The following is an 18,029-nucleotide window of genomic DNA, read 5'->3' on the forward strand; positions in this document are numbered from 1 at the left end:
TTAGTTTTTCACTAAGATAATCGTGTGATGATTTATCGACTTTTTGATGAGTTAATCCACGAACCGTTTCAATGTCCTTGTTGATTTGATTGATATTATCATTAATGGATTTTGTTTTCTCGTCGTGTGATGATTTATCAACTTTTTCACTTATTGCAGTATTTATCTTTGTAACATCGGCAAGAATGTTAGTAACGTCCCTGGTTGTTCTTGTTAGTTTTTCACCAAGATCATCGTGTGATGTTTTATCAATTTTTTGGTGTACTAATCCACGGACTGTTTCAATATCTTTGCTGATTTGATCAATATCATCATTGATAGATTTTGTTTTCTCGTCTTTCTGATTCATTAACACACGCATCGTTTCAATATCAGCACTAATTTTCTTTGTTTTATCACTAAGATCGTCGTGTGATGTTTTATCAGCTTTTTGGAATGTTAGTGAACGCACCGCTTCGATATCTTTGTTTATCTTGGCAATATCATCGTTGATGGATTTTGTTTTTTCAACAAGATCATCGTAATCATCACTTCCACGTAACGATTCGATGTGCTTATTGATTTTTGCAATATCATCGCTAATTTTCTTTGTTGTCTTGCTAAGATCGTCGTATAACACTTTATCGCCTTTCTTATCCATTGTGGTTTTTATTTCAGAAACGTCAGCGATAATATTAGTAATATCTTCGTTGATCTTTCCTACTTTATCAATGAGGTCATCGTGCAATTCCTGATCAACTTTTTTCTTTGTTAATTGATCTGCGACGAATGAAGTATCAGTTGTTTTCTTTATATTATCATCAACTTTCTTGCTAAGTTGTTTTAAGGTTTCATCGAGTTTTTTAAGATCGTTAGTTAGTTTAGTTAGTTGCTTTGTAAGTTTTTCCTGATCTTCATTGTAGACTGCCTTATCCAACTTTAACAATAATGTCGCTGATAGTTCTTTATCAGATTTTTCTACATCTGCGATATTTGCCTTTGATGGTAAACTTGTGATAATATTAGTAACGTCAGTGATAGATTTTGTTACTGAATCTGATAACTGAGTAAATTGCTTGATGCGTTCGTTATATTCATCTCGGCTAATCATATCAGTTACTTTGACATTGCTAGTTTGTAATCGACCTTCGGTATTTTGAAAAACAGCAATTTCACCAGGATTTATCTCTGCCAACGATAGAAGATTGTTAATGTCTTTCTTGGTTGCAAAATTTGATGTATCGATTTTTTTTTCTTCATCTGTTTCTTCTTTCTTTCTAAAGAGAGATCTACCATAAATGTCAACCATGATATTTATCTACGGTATATTCAAATAAAATTTTGTGATAAGGGCGGGATGATTTTGAAATTGCATCAAGAACGTTAATTGATTCTGGACCGCATATTGGTGGATCGGTTGATGTTTGCGTTGGAAGTGTTGAATACCAAACTGGAAGTTTCAGCGAGGAAATATATTTGAAAAATTCGTTTGGTGGTGCTAGTCCATACGAATCAAAGTAAATGATTTCGCGAGGATTAATCGCGTACGCAACCCAGTGAGTGCCAGGGCCGGAATTTTTATCGAGGTTAATTATTCCTGTCTCAGTAGAGTTTGGTTTGTCCGGTAATTGATCTCGCATGAATACTCCTCTGAAAAATCTTATTTTCTTTTTCTTTGCTTCATTGATTAAATCTAAATTCGATGATGGCGTGATGATCTTAGGCCGGATCCGTACATTGGAGGTCGTCCTAGTCTCAGGCCGGATCCGCGATGGTATTTTTTTTTGCCGTATCTTCCTCCGGTAACTTTATCCAATAATTTTTTAACTCCGAATCCAGCCGTTGCTGATAACGCGCCCGTTATCAACGGAGCTAATAAAGGCAATAGGAAAGGAAGGAAGCCACCTACCTTGACCATGTCTTTCACTGCGCCAATGGAGAGAGTTACATGAACACCAGAATTCATTGATCTGGCTTTGGTAAATCGTCCGTGTTGACCTCGTGTCAGTGATAGTTTGTTAGGTCCACCGTGAATCTGATTATTTTTCAAGATTAATTTTAAACCTCTTCGCGCTGTTGTTGCTGCTTGAAGTTTTTTTATCTGACCCGGGGTCAGTGTTACGCTGACGTGTTCGTATGGCATATTAATAATCACTTTATCTAAATTTAGAATTTATCACATATTTTCTACGGGCGCGTCGATGACTCTCATTCTACCACTGATGCCTTCTAGGATCATTGTTCTATCACTAAGAATAACCGCGATGGCTCTTGCCGGTCCTCCAGTGTTAATTCTGGCTTTGAAATGAATATCGACAACCGACTGCTTTACCAAATCAAGATGTTCCAGGGAAAAATAATAGATGGGATAGAGAGTATTAAAATCCAATTGTGATATTTGCAATCCGGTATCAATATTTTGATCGCGACCCATAAAACTTAATAATCGATGATACGCGCGTGCCGTAGAATATTGAGCAAAATTAATAGCTATTTCTTCGGATGGTTCTTGTTGACCGTTTATTCTTAATGATACGTTTGTTGCCCCAAATTGATCAAATATCATGTGACTGTGAGTTTGATCGTATCTGTCTGCGGCTTGAAGAACAATGAATATATGCCTGGGCGCTGAAACACCTTGCTGTGACGCAATTCGCCAAGTGTATATTCCGTTCATATTAACATCGGAGGAGTCGGTTGTTGTTGTTAACCAGGACATAATGGATTTTCCTCCTTGATTCATGAATGATAATAATTTTTCTTCTTCGCGAATTGATGGTGTTACTGCTGGCATCCACAAAGTAATTTTATTTAATGTTACCTTACCAGCATCACCCGCCTCTCGCCAAATGGCTCTATCATTACCCGCGGCATCTCGAATAAAGGAAATTGTATGCTTTGCTCCATAAATAACTTTCCTGAAATGCCGGCAAAATCCAAAAATGTGAGATAATGGAATTGCACAAGAGAAATTATTCTCGGCTCCAACTAACATTTTCTTTCGCGTAGCAAATCCAAGATTATAATCTGCAGTTTGATTAATTATCATATTTTCAACATCAGCAACAGCATTGCCGGCGTTATTATTCGGTCGTCTAACAACAAACGGTTTGAATATCGGCGCATTAGAATTATCCTTAGCAAACATCATACTAGGACCAGCCGATCTGGTGAAATCATCCGAGTATCTTGCTAGGCCTATAATCGTTGTTGCTACATCAACATTGTCAGTGATTGATTCAATCTCTCTTCCATCAATCATGTAAGTGGCACTCTTGAATAATGCCATGATACCGTTATTGACAAATCCAACGTTAAAATTTGCATCGTAGTTGGTATTATCGGTTTTATTAAGTATCCCAACAACCTCGATATACGCCTCAGACGGAAGAAAATATCTTGTTGTATCGTGAACTTGAATTTCCTTGCGGTTAGGTGTATTTGGTTCAACTACCTCGTACGAGAAATACTGAAAATCTCGCACGGATGTGTCTCTACCCACAGGCTCGTCCATGTCAAACACTTCATTTGACACTTGTGAAAACATTATTACTAATGATATCGTCTAAAACGAAGACCATCTCCTGAAATGAAACTTGTATTTCCAAGATTTGTATTTGCAATCTCATGAGCTAGATTTGTGTTTGCAATTTCATGCGCCAGATTTGTGTTTGCAATTTCATGTGCTATATTCGTCTTAGCAACTTCCTGCGCCAGATCATTTATTTTCTTATTTGCTGCTTCATTTATGGTTTTGCTAATTTCGGGCGGCATCTCTCTAGTGATAGGTAATCTGACTGGTCTTTTTTTACGTATTAAATTTAATATTTTACTTTTGACAGCATTAAAGCCTTTACTAGCTAAATTACTAATACCAGAAACAGCGGTCTCGCCAATCTTTCCTATTGCTTTTAATCCTAGTTGTTTGATCACTGGACCAATTTTAGGTGCTACTCGCGTGACAAGACTTCCAATGATATCACCGAGTCCATTGCCGTGAACGTATTTATATACTGGTAATCGAGAATTAACTACGCGGACCTGATTGGGTCTGCGTTGATGTTTGTGAATAATCATATTATTTCAATTATGTTGTTTTAATCGATAAGCTCATCAACAAGTTCTTTATAAACATGAGAATCAATCACGCCACCACGGAATAATCGCTGACAAATATCTGATGCTTCGTTGATTATTTCGTGAGAGTTATTTCCGGCTCGCTTTCCTCCGATTAATACTTCGAGGCGAGATACGTCGTTAACAACACTGTCGGGGCAAACTGAATATCCTTTTCCTGTTATTGGTTTCTCAGATAATATTTTTTCTTCTAAATCTAATAGATTTATTTTTGCTAAAAAATTTACATACCCAGGATCTTTTGTGTTTGTAGGTTTACCCACAGAAGCAAAATACACAGTAGGAATCCACTGGCTTCTTGTCGGTCTTGAAAGCTGATGTTGTGGATTCAAATATTTTTCTGGTTCCATAAAACCGAATCTAGCTATTTGAATTAATTTATCTTCGTCCCTAAATTGTTCAAGAGCATCGTCGGTAAAGACTTGTAATGGCATTGATAATTTTTGTCCGATTTTTGGAAAATCCTCTGGTTCAAATTTCTTTGGTTTAGTTTCAATTTTGCTAGATGAAGGTAGCGATAATGATTCAGGTTGATGCAATATTCCATAATTGTTCACAGCAGATAAAAAATTAGGATATTCTAGATCGTTTTTAACCGTTGTGACATCATTGTAGATATAGTATATCCACTTGGTCCATTGCGCAAATGATACATTTTCGGCGGTATTAGGTTTCATAAATTTTTTTCGTTTATCTTTCATATAATTTTCTGCAGTAAATTTCACAACCTCATTCGGTTTCATTGATTTTATTTCTGCGATAGTATCATCGGTAAATTTACTGGAGCCTGGGATCCTTAATCTTTCTTCTTGTTCTTCTTCTTGTTTCTGTGCTTGTGCTTGTGCTTGCTGTAACTGATCTTGCAACGCTTGTGTTTGCGCTCTCACCTGTGCTTTTGTTCGTGCTTGCTGCAATTGTCCTTGTAACTTTTGTGTTTGTGCTCGCACTTGTGCTTGTGCTTGTGCTTGACGTACTTGAGTTTGTTCTTGATGAATTTGATCAAGTTGACCAGGAACAACTCGAGTGTGTTGCTCGATATCTCTTGTCATAGGAATAAGCCCAAGATCTCTAAGTTCCTTATCTTTCTTTTGTTTGCCGTATGCTACTTGTTCGATAACTCCGGTGACTGGACTCAACCACTTTGACGATACTTCACCAATATGATGTTGCTCATCATCGTACTCACGAACTTTTTTCTTAAATAATCGTTTTGTCGGAATAAGTTTCCTTACTGCCGCTAATTCTTCTCGCACTAATCTAGCCGAATGAGGCTCTCCAACTGTGCTAGTTTTTTTACTCATCTTATTTTCAATGATATTGTTTTAATGTGAAATAAAATTAGTATCCGCAACCCACCATAATTCATTATGGCACAAACAAATTTTACAATACCCCCCCCCCAAAAAAGCTGCCTTTTTTTTATGTCTGAAAATGCATCTTGGGGGGAAATTTTGCGGATTAATTTGCGCAGGAGGCGTTATTTCTGCTTTCTGAGGCTTCTACGGAGAAATGTTTGGTGGGAGGCTTAAATTTATCTGAGCCACCTGGTCTGTACACCCTCCCTGCTGCTGTGAGTGCAATTAATTTTTTATTTCCAACTAAAACTGAACCGATACGAATTCTCATTAACAGAAGATGAAAGTAATTAAAATCTGCGGTTGGTTTAGCATGGAATAAAACCTTATATCTTTTTCCTGTTATACTGAATTCAAGGTAAAATCTAAACCTTTCAGGCTAAATGGCTGGGGGGGGGGGGAGGGGTAAAGACGTCCCGTGACATTCCGTAAACCAACGAAAACTAGCATGCAATGAATTTATTATCTAATAATCCTTAAGGAATATTTTTGTTGAAAGAAGAACACAAGGGAAGCTCTAAGCTGCCATTGTTGGTTATACAGGCGATTGTTTTACAGGCACTATGTTGTAGTAGGTTACCACCCTAATACCACGGGATTTGAACTTATATCACCGTAGTAAGAAAATGTTAACATATCTGAGTAAAAAGAAAATAATAAGCAGAACACAGTAACCTACTTCCGCATACCAGTTTAACGCGTGAAATAATTTAACTTTTTCGATACAACTTAATAATGGTAAATGATAACAAGAAAATGACTATTTATAACATACATGCCACCATGCATTTTAATTAAGTACATATTAAAATTGCATAATTGAGATTTAATGAATAGATATGGTCCCCAGTTTGGTATGAAATTTTGGTAAAATCAATTAAATTCGGCAGTAAGGATGGCAATATGAGGCTGCGAATATCTTTTTCGGTTTATCAGATAAAATTATACCCGAATTAGTACATTGATGTAAAGTTATATACTTCCAGATACGTAAACGTCTGTTTGAACGGTCAGTCACATTACCAGTGGATTAAGCATTTAACACGACAAAGCAGTACTATAGATCTAAATAATTTAACGTAATCTGTAATAGCTTTAATTTTCCTGGACGTAATGATTGGAGATTGTTAATAGAACAAAAGAGAATCTTACTGATAATGGATCTGTACATGGCATAATGTTGCACATTTAAGCTTTTGAGAACCTACACTATGTCGAGATTTTATACATAAAACCACTAGTAGGGAGCTGAAGCAGTTCAATACTGGAGAAAACATTCCAGCGGAAGAATAAAATAAAACTGTGCAATCCGGTGAAAGGATGGGATTTATATATTTAAGATAGCAACGGACTAGCAAATGAAGGGATAACGCGTCAAAATCAGACCATTCGGTGCTACATATAGGTACTTAGGTAAAACTTAAAACAACCTATTTATACTGGTCAAGACACGCTCAAACGTTACTGGAAAATTCATTTTAGATGAGAAAGGTTAGGACTCGGTTGAAAGGATCTAAGCAACGCTATCTAAGCTGTATATTTTAGAGTAAAATGTTCGACCGCACTATGTATTTTGTCATGATGGTATCTTTCTTCTACCCAGTGAAATGATTGTAGAAACGGAAGCATAGTAGGTCGTGATAACATTTTTAGATTCATTTGGGCAAGGAATCAATCCTAATGTAAATAGCAGCGTGGCCATGAATATAAGGCCAGCAGCAGACAAAATCTTGAGCAATTCGTCAGAAAATACATTAAGGAGTAACCGCTGCAATAAACGAAGAGAGAATAAGGTTGACAAAGCTCTTGTATACTGGCCTACAATTACGGCGTCAGGACTCGGAAGCAGAACAACGAAATACAAACTAAAATATACCCTTGTGTCCATAAATACAACTAATAAACATACTGATATAAAAGATATAGATCATGAATCAAATAAAAATAACATTTATAATTATGCATATAGTTTCTGGTTTTTAAATAAAATAATTAGTTTTTTAACATCTTAGTTTATTGTCGATGTTACAAAAAATAATTTTTGAAAATGTATTGTCATGTATACCAATAATGTGTCTTTATTTTTTGTATGTGATTGAGGGTTGTGGTATTACCTTATTTTTTGTCATGATGAAAGTTGTAAATAAGATATTCACTAAAATTTGAGCTCAGGGTCTAGCCTTATTTACGAACTGCGAATGTTCTAGATGCGAACTTGTTTTACATTTTATGAAATTTTCTATTAGAAATTACTCACATCTAGGGCAGAGCATTCTATTGTGTCTTAAGTCAAGTGAAAATAGTATGTAAAAGACGTGGCAAACAATGGTTCATTTCTGTTTCATACCAATCTTTAGGAATCAATGCTCATTGTTGTGTTCAGAAGTAATTGGAGAAGATTTATTTGTTTAAAGTATTCATTGGAATTACAACGTGCTCAATTATTTTGGGACTAAAACATTATTCTGGGATGATTGAGAACGTATTCAAAGACATACCGGATTGTATCATGGTGGTATATCAACACATGCAAGACTTGGTACATCAAAATATTTAAGACCAATGGTACATAAGCACATTCAATACTATTGGTACATCAGCAAATCCAGTACCTTTGGAAATCATTAGAAACCTTCAATACTTTTGGACTTGTAATAGGACATTTAGGATTAGCTAGTATTTAATTCACAATGCTGTAAGTGTCTTTTAAATTTTCACTTTGAATTCTATGTAATAAATTAGTTGTTGATATTACAAACGTGCTGGTTTTGCTTCTTTCTGCTACACAGTTTAAAGACTCAGAGTCTTAACATTACCAATGCTAACACTACCACCAGCACCATCCCTACCAACTACCCCTCCTCCAATTGGTATTCTTATTACCAAACTTTTCAGGGAATAGACCAAGAGTTGCCGCTATCGTACCAACAACTAACAAAATAATAGCAATTGTTAAACTTTTTTGTTCTGAATAATCCTTTATACATTTCACCCAAGGGTAGCTTTTCTTGTTATTAATATTTTCTATAAAGTCATTCTCAACCATATAGTAAATGAGCACGTGTTATGGCTCTTTTACTTTCATAAGACTGTTAGCATATCGTTTAATTTAACTTTTATTGTAGTATTGTTTCCTTTAGTAATATCATTATTTGCTATTAACGTGTCATATATGTTTTCATTTATACTATTCGTTAGTTTACAATATGTGTAGCACTCGTATGACCTATGAATTCACTGCTTTTTAACCAGAAGGATATATAGTAAAAGATCTGTCTACATATTTTCGTATTGTTCATTGTGTTCTTAAAATCTTTTTAATCCATACTGAAAGTGCCACGTATTTGCATTATATAATTCAAAAACGTCTGATAAAATTGTTACAGCAATATCAACTATTACCGGTTATAATATTGAAAATTTTTAATCTAGGCTCTAATGGTTGCAGTAATAGTTTTTCAATCTCTTCAGATATTGCATGTCCTTTTCCCAACTATAAAATCTCATTGAAAACAATTACTTCAGCCTTTTCGTATTTATATTATACTTCGTTTGCCCTGAAGAGAAAAATAAATATCAAGTTTACCCATTTGTTCGTAATATAATGGATTTGTTTTGTTCTCTTTACTTTCATGAATAATACAATTAATATAAACGATCATCATCTTTGCTTTGTTTAAAGTTTTGTATATGTTTTGTACGTATCAAGAAGTTACTGTTGAGATGTTTTTATCGGCTTAAAATGTCTTAGATTAAGTGTAATTATAGTAAGACTTTCGTCATCAAAATTATCTTTTTCATAAGTTCCAGTTTTCAAGACATTGACACGAACCACCCTCTGACATTTTTTTAATTAAAATTGATATGAAACAATTCTTTTTAAAATTGGGTTTTGTTGAATCCGAACAAGATATCGATGTCAGCGCTATAAATTAAGAAATACCAGAAGAATACAGACAATAATTATAAATTAGTAAGTGTTACATGCTAGGCAGTAGCCGATAACAACTTATTTGTCAAGGAGTGATAAAATGAATTCAAAACAAGTTAATAAAAGCAAATTTTGTAAATGCAAAACCACCGAAAATAGCAAATTTTGATCAGATGTAGTAATACAAAGAAAACTATTTTTCATAAGTAATTTGTTTTTAAATAATGATTATTTAAATGAATTGCAGGAATAGCTGAAAGAAGGCTGACTAAAAACCAGAGGCGTAGCTATGATATTTTGCGCCCGGGGACGAACTATAAAATTCGCGCCCCAGCCCCCTCCCCGTTTAATCACATTTTTGAATATTACCATTGTTTACTTATTATAATGTAACGTTGTAAGCCTCATTTTGGCGCCCCTGTACCTTGGCGCCCGGGGACATATGTACCCCCCTGCCCCCCCCCCCCCCAGCTACGCCTCTGCTAAAAACAAACTTAACTGGATACACCTGTAGGCTTTAATCTTTTAGGCTCGATTTACCAATTTCAGTAACCATTCCTCGTTTGACGATATTTAAGGGCGTGAAATATAAAACGGAAGATGAAAACCTGGACGTCGTTCCGTTAGAAAGTCTGTAACTATGAATAATATTACATACATAATTAAGCTGACAAAAACGTTAATTGACTATATCATGGTATCTTATTTTCCAGAAACCTGAATTGAGTAATTTGAAACAAATTTAAATAACTCTGAAAGAAGACTGCGACTTGGTTAAAATAAACTGAGGAGGCGAACGAAAAAATGAAGACGATTAAAAGGATTCTAAACTAATAGAGCAAGGAAATATAAAATAACTTTCATAACTCTTTAGGAAACCTTTAAGTTCTTTGCAAAATGAATGGACGGTGGTGTCAGTAAAACCGGTAAGATAACTTCACAAAACATAAAAGATCAACATAGAGCTGAAGTTGGAAAACATGCGTTTTAAAAAGCCAAAGCAGAAAAGTTAAACAAAAAAAGAAAGATTGTTGACTAAAGGAAAAGAGTCATACAAGCCTGGTGTAAACTTATCAAACAACATTTACTACTTCATAGCTGATGTAGTTGTTTCTATAACCAATAAGAGTTTTATATTATTTAATGTACAACTTAAAATGAGGCCGTTAAATCTTATAAGATGGTGGACATTGCTAGCATAAGCGTACATTTGATACATAAAATAATTTAATTTCCATTAATAAATGCAAAGCGAAACAAACAATATAATTAGCACTATCTACCATGTATCATTAATCTCAAGTCTTACAGTAACACTGTGCTTTTGAAGAGAATATTGAATTCTAAAATAGATACGTCAACTAACATGGGTAGAGAAGAAGCAATAAATGGTGTTGTTCCTATTTCCATTAGAGTTGTATTAAAGCTTCACTTTAAAAATCAGTCCCAGCATTGAAAATCTACGTAGTATGTTTTATTCCACTTTTCATTTCCTTTAGGTATTTTGTTGTCTTTTTTGGAGAAAAATCGTTTGGGAATTCAATAATAGGTAAATAAATGACAAAAACGTTTCGGTCGAAAGTGCGTTCGATAATTGAAGCGTGTTGCTATGTAGCATAATTGGTACTTACAAGGACTTCTCGGAGCTGTTCGGTCACCACACGTGATATCACTGTAATGGACACATTTTTCGGAATCTTTGTCAAAGAGAAGCGGATACAGGCACTCTTTGGCTTGCAGAGTCGGCTGTGAACCCACTGTCATAGTACATTCGTAATACTTTGCACAGTTCTTTGTATCCGGAGTTTTGGCACCAATTTTACATGTGTCCAAATCCAAGGCACGAAGGGACTTGATGACGTCTATGGACCCAGAACCTTAGGCGCAAAAGAAATACCGCGTTTACTGTGCATCTAGATGAATAAAACTCCTCTCTCTCTCTCTCTCTCTCTCAATGAGAAGTCTGTTTGTGTAATATACGTGGACATACATTACAGATATTATTAGTTACTTGAAATTTTAATCTTCTAAACTGAGAAGTTAAATATGTTTGCAAATAAGTAAAGAAAAGATGAAATCTTCGTTTCGTTCCAAGAAAAGGGAATGCAAACATGTACTGTCGATTCTTTTATTTTCATTGGTGTCAATATTTTTCAAAAAGAAATCAGCAAGAATGACAACATTATTGTCATTACTTTCATTCGCGGTCCTGTCTCTGCGTTTTTAATTCTCTTCACAGATGAATACTGTCTGTTGGATCTTCAAATTAAATAGTCTGAATGAACCGGATATGCCATCAAAATTGTTTATCAGTGAATAAAAGTGAATTTCCAGCACAAAATGAATGTCTTTTCCAGGCATCATCATCATCATCTCTCTCTCTCTCTCTCTCTCTCTCTCTCTCTCTCTCTCTCTCTCGCAAACTGAGGTTTTCCGCATTATTGATACAACGACGTACTTTTTAAGATAATACAATTTAAATACTTACATGCGTCGGATTGTGAACCCCTGGGTATGCAGCCATTACGGGATTCTCCCACCACGTAGCCGACGGGACACTTGTGTTTTATAGCCACTCCCGCCAAACACATGTAGAAAACGTCGCAGTCATGGGGGTCCCGTTTCCAACTCAAGTTTTTCTCATTTTCGCAAATTCGAAGTCCTTCGCCATTGCATCCAGCAAAGACGGCAATTACAGCTATGGAAAACGATGCGAGAAACATGTTGTACCTTGTACAATGTCGTCTGCTAATGGTGGTGGTGTCTTCAGAATTCGAAAACTACTTCGTTCCTGAAGCACGTGTTTATTTAATAGCACTCGCTTTACTTTGCAATGTGTGAAAGAGAACGCTAACTGCGTGCTTTATAGTACGTGACATGGACACTCTTACATGATCTTCGTGCCTTTCTAATCAGGTTGTTTATCGAATTCCTGTATCGAAATGAAGAGTTGACAATAATCAACTCTAGTGACCACCCCTATGTCAAGGATTTGTTTTCTCTCGTGCCCATTGTTTGTGTAGTACGGGGCTCTTGAGGGAATATATCCGCAGAAAGAAAACAGAGATAGATCGGATTTTGTGTGTGATTTGGATTTTTAACGTAGTTTTACAAAACTTTCAGTCATATCGCTACAATGTCTGCAGTGTGGCAGTTTATAGTGATGTCTAGCACTGGGGCATCATGCCGCAGACATGTAGCATTATGTCCCACCCAGTCACATTATCCTGACAACAGGCCGACCAGTCCTAACACTAACCTCTTAATGCTGAGCGCCAAGCAAGGCAGCTGTTAGTACCATTTTTGTAAGTATTTGGTATGACTCGGCCAGAGTTCGGACCCGCGACCTCCTGTATCCGAGGCGGACGCTCTAAACACTTAGGCCACACGAGCAGTGTGTGTGTGTGTGTGTGTGTGTGTGTGTGTGTGTAATTTGGATTTTTAATGTAGCTTTTAAAAAATTCTTAAAGAAGATATCATATTTTCTTTTGAAACAGTTGGTTGACAAATGCCTTTTCTCTCTCTAGTAAAAGTCAAACTTGTCATCTTGGAGACAACGATGTCAAAGCAACTGTAGTAACACATCACTAAACAACCGCTCTGATTTTAACCTCTAACCTTTCAGATACCTTCATTTCTCCTCTAATATGTAAACAACATGAATACAATACATATCTAATAACACAACACATAACCACTGAAAACAGCTCGTAACAATTTCCTCTGAAAAGCAAAGCGATCCATCACACGACCTTCAACTTCGACGACTAGATCGTTCGTTCCCAAAAGAGCAGCACATACAATCCGTTTGAACGTCCAATGCTTATCCATAGATATATGATTTACGTATTTTCCTCAAATCCTTTATTAAACTGTCCAATGCAACCTTGACCGTTGACTCTTTTGGCCCCTTTGGAAATAACAATATTTATATCCTATGATAAACATCTTTACATTTCCTGATACCAGTTCATGGATAGCAATAATAGAATTGCCAGGTTCAAAAACGTTTACCATCACCGGCCACCTAAAATTCAGACCCCTTCGAGCATGACCCTTTAGTTTCTTATTTTTCAACCTCTAACGATATTTCTTTCCCCACGATGCATTAACGGGCAACGTATGATGATGACCCCTATATAAAAACGGTAGATTTTGCCATTTTAAATAAAACAAACTTTGATCAAACGTTGAGGTTTGACGGTCATACTAACGGAGAGTGTGACCACATAGACATTCAGATCTGCATAACAATGCCTGTATATGTATACAGACATTCAAATTTGCATAATCATGAGGTATTCAATCTACAAATTTGTGATTCTGATTCGAGTTTTATTTTTTAGCGTTATTCAGTTTATATTGATGTTGCTGTCGAAATGAGATATGTTGTATAGTGCACGTGTATCTATCATAATATTACATTTCAGGTGCCAATATGAAAAGTGGAAATGCGATTTCTGATCCTGCAAGGTAGATATATTTTTATGGTAGACGTGTATTACTAAACTACACGACTGCTTTACTTCGGGTTTTACGTCAATAAAAATGAGAGACATTATCGAAAACTTTAATATAGAAATGGTTCGTTATGAGGGACTTCCAAGGAAAGATCGGCTATGTAAGAGGTTTAATATAACATTCGTCGAGAATGAATATAATGTTTTGCTTGTTTGTCCATTTTATATAGAACTGGAGAGAAAATATTTACCACGCTGTTATTCTTCATGGCCAAATATAGAAAGATGTGGAACCGTTATATCCGTAACTTCAAAATGATCTTAACTGCATTGTTGATGTTTTTATACATTGCGCAACAGTAGAGGTCAGAAGGTAATTAATTATGTATAAGTAATTAGGATTGGATTGTATTCTAAGACTAATATAATTACTTGGTCTGTATATTTGTCAATATTATATTTAGTACTCAAAAGAATTATGTTACTTATCCTCTGTAATGGGTAATACCGGATTAAGGTGATAGGATACCAAAAAGCAACTTGGAAAAGCGCCTCCCTCCCCCAAACCCCCATATAAGTTCGTAACCATTTCACTGCGTGTTGCAGGGCCTCCGCTAAGTAGATTGCCCTGGAGCACCTGTTTTAGTAGCCTCGCCATTAATCCGCCTTGGTAGCAAATTCTGTTTGCATCTTCACGAACATAGCTATATATTTATTTTGCACTTTAATGCTATATTAGTTTGTGTTCTCTTCTGTTTTGCTTTCTGACTTTAAAGTACTTGTATAAATTACTATTTACATAAACCAATCCATGTATAAAATATGTACCTCTGTTAAAAACGATTTTAAATTCATAGCGACATTTTACGACTTACTGTGCAATGAGATGAGTATAGCTTTTCAGGATAGTATGCCATTTTAACAGAAAAATCTGTAAGAAAATTGACTGAAGCAAATTGTGTTGTTGTTTTTACTAAAATGATTGGGGCCCCGAGTGGCCGAGTGGTCTAAAGCGCTCACCGTTCCTGATCACTGCCATCTCACCTCTGTCTGCGTGGGTTCGAGTCCAAGGCTCGGCTAGCGTGGGTATGTGGGAAAGCCTGCCAGTAGCTTCTCGTGGGTCGGTGGTTCTTCCCTGGGTTTTCCAGGGTTCTTCCTCCACCAGTTATACTGGCCGCCATGTATAGCCTATCTTGTGCTGAAGAATGGCTTTAAACCCTAGAACAACAACAACAACAACAACTAAAATGATTCATTGTCAGAATCAAATTACTCGCTTGAAAGCGTGTACCTAACATTACTTTAGTTACTCCGGTTCGGTATACTTCCATTCCAGGTTCTGCATAACAAATTCTTTATTGGTTTATTTTAAGCAATATGACCAGTGAATTTTCTTTCTTTTGTCTAAAACCTATAAAATTAAAAATATTTGAAAAGAAACACTACATGTCAGAAATGAATAACAATTTTGTCAATGTCTGATCTTGAGGTGCTATCTTATAACCATATACAATATCAATCTCATCATATAGTCAAAACCACGTAGCGAAGATATGGAGTAATCTAAATCAACAATAGACAAAACCTTGTAGTTAATATATGGAGTGATCTAAATCAACAACAGGCAAAACGTTGTAGTGAAGGTATGGAGTAATCTAAATCAACAATAGACAAACCCTTGTAATGAAGATATCGAGTACACTAAATCAACAATAGGCAAAACCGTGTAGCGAAGATATGGAGTAATCTAAATCAACAATAGACAAAACCTTGTAGTTAATATATGGAGTGATCTAAATCAACAACAGGCAAAACGTTGTAGTGAAGGTATGGAGTAATCTAAATCAACAATAGACAAACCCTTGTAATGAAGATATCGAGTACACTAAATCAACAATAGGCAAAACCGTGTAGCGAAGATATGGAGTAATCTAAATCAACAATAGACAAAACCTTGTAGTTAATATATGGAGTGATCTAAATCAACAACAGGCAAAACGTTGTAGTGAAGGTATGGAGTAATCTAAATCAACAATAGACAAACCCATGTAATGAAGATATCGAGTACACTAAATCAACAATAGGCAAAACCTTGTAGTTAATATATGGAGTGATCTAAATCAACAACAGGCAAAACCGTGTAGTGAAGGTATGGAGTAATCTAAATCAACAATAGAAAAACATTGTAGTTAATATATGGAGTGATCTAAATCAACAACAGGCAAAACCTTGTAGTACAAATATGGAGTAATCTAAACCAACAATATATAAAACCTTGCAGTGAAGATATGGAGTAATCTAATTCAACACTAGGAAAAACATTGTCCTGAAGATGTGGCGTAATCTAAACCAACAATATGAAAAACCTTGCAATGAAGATATGCAGTAATCTAAATCAACAATAGGCAAAACCGTGTAGTAAAGATATGGAGTAATAAAAATCAACAATATGAAAAACATTGCAGTGAAGATATGGAGTGATCTAAATCAACAATACGAAAAACATTGCCCTGAAGATGTGGCGTAATCTAAATCAACAATAGACAAAACATTTTAGTGAAGATGTGGAGTAAAACAGATCAACAATATGAAAAACCTTGCAATGAAGATATGCAGTAATCTAAATCAACAATCTGAAAAACCTTGTAGTGAAGATATGGAGTAATCATAATCAACAATATGAAAAACCTTGCAGCGAAGATATGGAGTAATCTAAATCAACAATATGAAAAACCCTGCAGCGAAGATATGCAGCAATCTAAATCAACAATAGGCAAAACATTGTAGTGAAGATGTGGAGTAAAACAGATCAACAATATGAAAAACCTTGCAATGAAGATATGCAGTAATCTAAATCAACAATCTGAAAAACCGTGTAGTGAAGATATGGGGTAATCTAAATCAACAATAGACAAAACATTGTAGTGAAGATGTGGAGTAAAATAGATCAGCAGTATGAAAAACCTTGCAATGAAGATATGCAGTAATCTAAATCAACAATCTGAAAAACCTTGTAGTGAAGATATGGAGTAATCATAATCAACAATATGAAAAACCTTGCAGTGAAGATATGCAGTAATCTAAATCAACAATAGGCAAAACCTTTTGTTAAGATATGGCGTAATCTAAATCAACAATAGTAAAACATTGTAGTGGAGATATGGAGTAATCTAAATCAACAATATGAAAAACCTTGCAGTGAAGATATGGAGTAATCTAAATCAACAATAGGCAAAACCTTTTGTTAAGATATGGCGTAATCTAAATCAACAATAGCAAAACATTGTAGTGGAGATATGGAGTAATCTAAATCAACAATAGGCACACCCTTGTAGTACAGATATTGAGTAATCTAAATCAACAATAGGCACACCCTTGGAGTACAGATATGGAGTAATCTAAATCAACAATATGCACAACCTTGTAGTACAGATATTGAGTAATCTAAATCAACAATATGCACAACCTTGTAGTACAGATATTGAGTAATCTAAATCAACAATAGGCAAAACCTTGTAGTACAGATATTGAGTAATCTAAATCAACAATAGGCACACCCTTGGAGTACAGATATGGAGTAATCTAAATCAACAATATGCACAACCTTGTAGTACAGATATTGAGTAATCTAAATCAACAATATGCACAACCTTGTAGTACAGATATTGAGTAATCTAAATCAACAATAGGCAAAACCTTGTAGTACAGATATTGAGTAATCTAAATCAACAATATGCACACCCTTGCAGTACAGATATGGAGTAATCTAAATCAACAATATGCACAACCTTGTAGTACAGATATGGAGTAATCTAAATCAACAATATGCACAACCTTGTAGTACAGATATTGAGTAATCTAAATCAACAATAGACAAAACCTTTTAGTTCAGTATGGATTAATTTAATCAACAATTGGCAAAATCTTGTAATGCACATATGGAGTAATCTTAATCAACAATAGGCAAAACCTTGTAATGAAGATATCGAGTACACTAAATCAACAATAGAATCTCCTCTAATATGTAAATCTTTGGACTGAGGATATGACATACTTGGTAATGGATCGATGACGATTGGTCGATATTTTCCCATTCCTTTGCTTTGGTCAAATCTGTCATTTAATTGAAATAAGTGATTGTTATATTTGAATATATCGATAAATTTG

The 18,029-nt window shown here is 35.2% G+C and overlaps 1 protein-coding gene across 1 annotated transcript in view; it reads right to left on the reverse strand.

Annotated features, from left to right (window-relative positions):
• Positions 1–12,250, reverse strand: part of LOC149780540 (uncharacterized) — a 30,352-nt gene extending 18,102 nt beyond the window's left edge. The window contains exons 1-2 of the mRNA XM_089937559.1: positions 11,891–12,250; positions 11,034–11,279 (exon numbers count right to left, since the gene is read on the reverse strand). Of these exons, the coding sequence (XP_089793685.1) occupies positions 11,034–11,279; positions 11,891–12,125 (481 nt within the window). The 5' untranslated portion in view covers positions 12,126–12,250. The remainder of the gene's footprint in view (positions 1–11,033; positions 11,280–11,890) is intronic.
• Between the last annotated feature and the right edge of the window lie 5,779 nt (positions 12,251–18,029).

This window comes from Sinohyriopsis cumingii, chromosome 16 (assembly GCF_028554795.1).
Source record: "Sinohyriopsis cumingii isolate HCF-2022 chromosome 16, ASM2855479v2, whole genome shotgun sequence".
NCBI classification, from domain to species: domain Eukaryota; kingdom Metazoa; phylum Mollusca; class Bivalvia; order Unionida; family Unionidae; genus Sinohyriopsis; species Sinohyriopsis cumingii.